Source organism: Poecilia reticulata, linkage group LG11 (genome assembly GCF_000633615.1).
Source record: "Poecilia reticulata strain Guanapo linkage group LG11, Guppy_female_1.0+MT, whole genome shotgun sequence".
Lineage (NCBI taxonomy): Eukaryota > Metazoa > Chordata > Actinopteri > Cyprinodontiformes > Poeciliidae > Poecilia > Poecilia reticulata.
The window spans coordinates 27322204-27329444 of record NC_024341.1 but is presented as its reverse complement, the minus strand read 5'-3'; the positions used below and the strand labels follow the sequence as shown (position 1 = coordinate 27329444).

Genomic DNA, 7241 nt, shown 5'->3' with positions numbered 1-7241 from the left:
ATACTTTTATGCTTTTTTAAAAAGAAAAAACATGCATTTTTCGTCTTTGTGTAACTTTATATAAAACATGTTCTATTTTCAAGCAAAATTGACATATCAGTATTTGACAGTTATATGGGTTGTTATTAGTCATTTTCTAAAAATTGATTACAGCTTTTTGTTTTTTTTAGTAGATATTTAAAAATATATAGATAAAAAAAATGCTGCTTATATTGTTTATACTGAAAGCGTGGATATATTTTAACCGCATACTTTCATCTTTACGTGTCAGGAGTAAAGTGGATGTGTTGTTTTGTGTGTGAACTCCTATGCCAGCTGAGGAAACACCGCCATGCGTGTTTTAGTCTGCATCCGGCTGGCGTGGTGACGTTTTTTACAGGAATGCGCGTGATTTGCGGAGTTTTGCGCGGAGGGAGGATGACGGAACCTCCAGGCCGCCTCCCTGCAGTATAAAACCTCCCAGTCCGACTCCAGTCTTCCTCTTTCTGTTACCTGGCTAAGGGGCAGCAGCTTTGGCCGTGAAAACCCAGAAACACCGGTGAGTTAAGCTCTGATTCATTCATTTACCAGAAATCACGGCGCAGGCCTCGATGCAGTGTTTTACCCGCTAATGAGAAAACGTCTTCGGTTTATTCCTAACTTAAGTATATCGGAACTTTACGTTTACTGTTATGTAACCCGTTAAGTTTTTCACTTAAATTGGATGTTAAACGTATGGAAAATGTTTAACCGCGTTAAATGTGAGAGGAAGGATTTTTGTTTTTGTGGAGTTCAATAGTTTAGGATTAGAAAATGCGCTAAAAATGGAGAGTATGTAGAGAAAATGAACAAAGGAGGCAGAGAAAACCCCACATCCGAGGATGCTTCGTTGGCATCTGGTCGCTCTCCTCCAGGGAACAACTGGACGGGTTTCCCAGGAACAGGTGTGGGTGTCTGGACCAGGATGGACTCTGGATATTTGGAGGTCTTTGTAACTTTATCCGACGTGGCCCAGGCAGTAACACGTGTCTCAGGCTGGCCTGGGGCCCGCTGCGGCCTAGCAGCCTCCGCCTTTTAGCAAAGCAGTCAGCTAAAGAAAAATATCAACGTAATGTAGAAATGCGGGCTTTGAACGCGAAATTTCTCATGTTGACCCGATTTAAAGACTTTAATAACAGTACATACGCTTGAGTAATGACCGATTAAAACCGGCTTAAGCCTGTTTTGCTTCGACCGACGCCTCTGTTGGCTCATTTAGCTCTTAGCTTCCGTATTAAACGCTTTAAGCTAAAATGGCTAATGTGGTTTTTGCTTCTTTTAAACAGAAACTAAGACAATGGGAAAGGAAAAGCTCCACATCAACATCGTGGTCATTGGCCATGTCGACTCCGGCAAGTCCACCTCCACCGGCCACCTGATCTACAAATGCGGAGGAATCGACAAGAGAACCATCGAGAAGTTCGAGAAGGAAGCCGCTGAGGTGAGAGAGGCTTTTATTTTATTTTAATCCAACTTTTAAGGACGTCTTAGACACGTCCAAGATGGCGGCGTCGGCATGCCCAACTGCCCGGCACGAGGGGTGTAGATGTAGCTGTGTGCGCGCACGCGGGGTGGGGCCTCCCGGCGGCAACTGCTAGTGGTGACTGTGCATTTTATCCAGAGTAGGCCGCAGACCATTTAACGGAAACTGGAGATTATGGATCTGAAACTTAGAATTTATAAATACAAAAGTGCTCCAGTTCAAATTTAACATTTAAAAACGCATTTTTAGTGGAAGTTCAGAACCCTTCTTTAAAAACCTACATGCATAAACAGTGAAACGGTTTCAGTTAGATGAGCTGAATGACCTTTAAATTTTTAATTTATCAAGTGTTTAAAAATGTATTTAAATAGTTCAGAATCAATTAATACTGTACCAATAGAGCTTAAAAATAATGAAGCTAAAGTAAAATGTATATGTATGGTTAAGTACTCTTGCATAAACATTTACAAGATGTCAACTGTATACAAATTGAATGATTACCTGGAGATGAATTTAGAAAAGTTGTCTGCTACCATTCAGCTCAGATAGTTTTTATTTATATAGCCTAAATATTTAAACAAGGCAAAAATAACACTTCGCATAACTTATTGATGCCATAATGGGTCGAGTAATTTACCTGTATTTTAAAGGATTAAGTTTTCTTAAATCCTTTAAATGCATTTTAATTTCCCTGACAAATATTTACTCAAAAATTGAAGTTAAACCACAACTTTTCTTTTTTTGTAAGATGGGAAAAGGCTCCTTCAAGTACGCCTGGGTGTTGGATAAACTGAAGGCCGAGCGTGAGCGTGGTATCACCATCGACATCGCTCTGTGGAAGTTTGAGACCGGCAAGTACTACGTGACCATCATTGATGCTCCTGGACACAGGGACTTCATCAAGAACATGATCACTGGTACCTCCCAGGTAAGAACCCACAATATTAGATTGACTTGTTTAATTTTGGAATGTTTGAATCTAAAGTGACTCTCAAATTTCCAGGCTGACTGCGCCGTCCTGATCGTTGCTGCTGGTGTTGGTGAGTTTGAGGCTGGTATCTCCAAGAACGGGCAGACCCGTGAGCACGCCCTGCTGGCCTTCACCCTGGGTGTGAAGCAGCTCATTGTTGGTGTCAACAAGATGGACTCCACTGAGCCCCCTTACAGCCAAGCCCGTTTTGAGGAAATCCAAAAGGAAGTGAGCACCTACATCAAGAAGATCGGCTACAACCCTGCCGCTGTTGCCTTCGTCCCCATCTCTGGATGGCACGGAGACAACATGCTGGAGGCCAGCACCAAGGTGAGACCTCGGAACCAAATGGGAATGTTGTTTGGGGGTTACTGAAGAAGAAAACTAACTCTTTTGTGTCGGTGATTGTAGATGAACTGGTTCAAAGGATGGAAGGTTGAGCGCAAGGAAGGCAATGCCAACGGAGTCACTCTCCTGGACGCCTTGGATGCCATCCTGCCACCTTCCCGTCCCACAGACAAGCCCCTTCGTCTGCCCCTGCAGGACGTCTACAAGATTGGCGGTAAGAATCCCTAAACGAAGTTTGTTTTGCATAATTTGAACTTCACTGCATTCGATGGTCTAAATGTCCTTCCCCCCTTCATCCCAGGCATTGGAACTGTCCCAGTCGGTCGTGTTGAGACTGGTGTCCTGAAGCCCGGCATGGTTGTCACTTTCGCCCCCCCTAACCTGACCACTGAGGTGAAATCCGTGGAGATGCACCACGAGTCTCTAACTGAAGCCGTGCCCGGTGACAATGTTGGCTTCAATGTCAAGAACGTCTCCGTCAAGGAAATCCGTCGTGGATACGTCGCTGGAGACAGCAAGAACGACCCACCCAAGGCCGCCGATAGCTTCAATGCTCAGGTTGGTGCTACTCATCTGATGCATAAACAAGACTCTGTTTTGGTGTTGTAGGTTTCTAACTCTGGACTCGTCCACAGGTCATCATCCTGAACCACCCAGGTCAGATCAACGAGGGTTATGCCCCCGTTCTGGACTGCCACACCGCTCACATTGCCTGCAAGTTCAAGGAGCTGATTGAGAAGATCGACCGTCGTTCCGGCAAGAAGCTTGAGGACAACCCCAAGTTCGTCAAATCTGGTGACGCCGCCATCGTCAAGCTGATCCCCCAGAAGCCCATGGTGGTGGAGCCCTTCTCCAACTACCCTCCCCTTGGTAAGAGCCTGCCTCTGACTTCTGTCCGGTTCTACAGCTAATGTAGTATTGGTATATTGCAGTATTGTCTAACACAACCTAACCTGCGTTCCAGGTCGTTTCGCCGTGCGTGACATGAGGCAGACTGTGGCTGTCGGCGTCATCAAGGCCGTTGACACCAAGGAAGTCTCCGGAAAGACAACCAAGGCTGCAGAGAAGGCCCAGAAGAAGAAATGAATGGTCGTGCAGGACATCAAACAACAAGACGTGTGCCGGCAGCTGCGGGCCGCCCCCTCCCCCATCTCCTCGTACCACCCTGGGTCATCTTCTCCGAGGCACAGCTCTCTACTCAAGGACTGGCTTATGCTGATTAAAACCCATCGTAAAAGTTTCCGCAGGAAAAAAGAACTCTGGCATTGTCACCCACGTCAAAAGACAGTGCCTCTTCTCAGTTCAGTTTGAGTTGGAAATGGTTTAGAACTGTATCTCAATGTTAAAAAATGCCACAAATTAATTGGAAAGAAAGCTGCTGGTAACTAATAAATAAATGTTTCTGAAAAAATTGCAATTGGCTTGTCTGGCATCCTTTAGCTGGGGGTGGATGGTCAAGTCTGAAGTGGGGTGCAGCTGTTCCTGACCATGCTGTCCACTGAGACGCGTCATCTTTCCAGCCAATGGCACCCCTTGGTTTGGGAGAAGGAACCAACCAAGAAGCAGCGCAGCCCTCCCTCCATGTTCAGTATAAAAGCTCAACTCTGGTCGGGTTCGGTCCTTTTTTTGTCTCTTCTTTAACTCGGACCTTTTGGTTGCTGGGCTAAGGTTGGTGAAAGTCTGTTTTTAACTGCATGCTGGAGTGAAAATGAGGCTTAAAGTTAAGTGGGAGTTTAAATCAACTTTGACAGGATGGTTTAGGAGGTGCTTCGTTTTGGAGGAAAACTTGATTCGTTCTGGGAATTTAAAGCTCTTCCATCAGCATAGAAAAGACTGAATCAGTTTTTAATGTAGACTGAAGGGGAGAAATGTCTTTATGTTCATGAACACGCCTAATGGCGCGCGTTCACATTACACAACATGGCGGCGGGCTGTGCGCAACATGGAGGCCGGAGACCGGCGCTAATACAGCACGTGGTGCGTCACTTTCCGGTGTCGGGAACGAGCACGTTTCCCCCCCTAGAATGGCTGGTTATGGCATGACGTTTTAACATAAAATTGGTTCCAACTGGATAAATGCATTTCACATAACTTGTTTTGACTGTCCTGAACGGTAATTTTCAGTTCACAATGGCTGTCAAGCATAGAAACTAAAACTATTCCCAAGCTGAAAATGGGACCTTCTCAAAAGCCCTTCACATTTCAAAATGCTACACTATTTTTTTCCAGTCAAAATACTTAATACAGTAATATCATTCTGACAAGTCACAATGTTCAAGATGTCTGAAATAAAGCTTAAAATGGTTTTCAAAATTTACATTTTGACAAATACCAGCAGTGTAACTTGAAAGAGTTTATATATCTAAAAAAGGCCTTGAATTATGGTGTCATATCTTTGAAATGACTAGCCAGAATAAAAGAGATTTGAAGCCTTTTGTAGACATTTACCTGACATGTTGTGGATATCTTGGACTGTAAATCTGCAATTTATTCTAGACAGAATAAGATATTTCAAACAGGTATTTTTCCAATCAAAAATATATAGAGAAAAAGTCTAATCATACACCAATTTCAAAGATAAGCGTGGTAAGGGCGATTTATGTTAAAACGGCCTGCTTTAGTTGTCTTAATAAAGCTAATATTTATTACAGAAAAGTCCTCTATGACGTAATACATGTTGCTCAGCTGCAAAACCCTTTTAAGTTTGTAAAACTCTTTGAAAAATGAGTAACTGGTCATTGAAATAGTTTTAATTTTGAATGAATTATTAAATGGCCGCTGCTTTTAGGGAAAATTTGAACTTAAAAGTCTGAAAAATGTTAAAGCTGCTCCTCGTTCATTTGCAGCCGGTGAGTAAAATGGGAAAGGAAAAGATCCACATCAACATCGTGGTCATCGGCCACGTCGACTCCGGCAAGTCCACCACCACCGGCCACCTCATCTACAAATGCGGCGGCATCGACAAGAGAACCATCGAGAAGTTCGAGAAGGAGGCGGCCGAGGTCGGTTCCAGCAGCAGCACTCGGTTCTGTTCGGATTCTTATCACTGTGGCGGAGCAACCTTCTGTGGTGGAGGCTGCCATCTAGTGTCTGAAATGTGTACTGCAACTAAGATGGGCTAAATATATAAAGTTAAATTCTCACAAGAACGTTTAATATTAGAAAAATGCATTTTGTTCACTTGCAAATAAATATATGTGATGACGTTTTAGGGCCACTGTGGGTAAGAAAAGAAAAGGGAGCAGTAAATTTCCACTAAAAGCTCTTTTTTTAGAAAAAACAAGCACATTTCTGAGCTCAAAATGTCAGAAATTTGCTAGGGGGAAAAAACCCCAGAAATTTTGATATTCATCTCTGATTGTTTTTAGTTTTAAAAAAGGTGGTTTCTGAGCTCCAAAAGTCAGAAATGTGCTAGAATGAACACAGTAAATGTTTTTAGACAAAACATGGAAATTTCAGAGATTCAAAAGCAGATTTATTTTCCAAGAGCTGAAAATTTTTGACTTTTAAAACTGAAATTTCCAATTTTTCTGAGATTAATAAAAAAAAAAAAAAAMAAGTTTTTTCTAACAAATTTTCAACTTTTCACACTTTTTTGTTTCAAAGTTTAAAAAATAAAAATTCTGAGATTATTCTCAAAATTTCTGAGTTTTTCCAGTAAATGCTTGACTTTTCAGACTGTTTTTTTTTTTTTTTTGAACCATCAGAGCGTTTATAGAACAAAAATGTATTATTCCCTTTTTTTGTCTATCTACAACGGCCCGTCATGAAAATGCGCCCAAGATTTAACGCATTAAACTTCAAAATGAGACTTAAAGTTTTTAGGGGTGGGAGCTGACCTGTTACTTACATTAGGTTTTGGAAAAATCTTTACTTCTTGGAGTATTTTTACTACAAAGTACTTTTGGCTTAAGTAATATGAAATGTTAGATAGTTAGATAAAAACAGTTGATAGAAATGGGTGGATTATTTTGATATTTTACGTTGCAGGAGAGGATTTTCCTTTCTGCCAAAACAACTCAAGTCCATTTTTCTTTTATTATGTTTCTCTGTTTTTAAGAGCCCAGAAATGCTAATGCACACAGCACTTGCAGTAAATAACTGCTTTGTTTGTTGATTGCCAGGTGTTTGAGAACAATCCATACTTTCAGAATCTTTAAATAACTCAAAACGTCTGATTTACAAAACAGCATCACCGTTCTCATTGTTAAATGGGTTAAAGTTTGAGAAACGCTGCATTAAAGGGATGTTCTGTTCTCAGATGGGAAAAGGCTCCTTCAAGTACGCCTGGGTGTTGGACAAACTGAAGGCCGAGCGTGAGCGCGGCATCACCATCGACATCGCTCTGTGGAAGTTTGAGACCGGCAAGTACTACGTGACCATCATTGATGCTCCTGGACACAGGGACTTCATCAAGAACAT

The 7241-nt window shown here is 42.2% G+C and overlaps 2 protein-coding genes across 2 annotated transcripts in view; both read left to right on the top strand.

The window, feature by feature from the left end:
- The first annotated feature begins 429 nt into the window (after positions 1-429).
- Positions 430-4236, top strand: LOC103472994 (elongation factor 1-alpha). Its single transcript, XM_008422891.1, has 8 exons — positions 430-538; positions 1305-1459; positions 2250-2429; positions 2505-2801; positions 2883-3033; positions 3121-3377; positions 3455-3689; positions 3784-4236. Exons 2-8 carry the CDS (start codon positions 1316-1318, stop codon positions 3903-3905), a joined length of 1386 nt encoding a protein of 461 aa, XP_008421113.1. The 5' UTR covers positions 430-538; positions 1305-1315; the 3' UTR covers positions 3906-4236.
- Positions 4237-4383: 147 nt separating this feature from the next.
- Positions 4384-7241, top strand: part of eef1a1l2 (eukaryotic translation elongation factor 1 alpha 1, like 2) — a 7693-nt gene continuing 4835 nt past the window's right edge. Inside the window, exons 1-3 of the mRNA XM_008422892.1 lie at positions 4384-4487; positions 5666-5821; positions 7081-7241. Of these exons, the coding sequence (XP_008421114.1) occupies positions 5678-5821; positions 7081-7241 (305 nt within the window). The 5' untranslated portion in view covers positions 4384-4487; positions 5666-5677. The remainder of the gene's footprint in view (positions 4488-5665; positions 5822-7080) is intronic.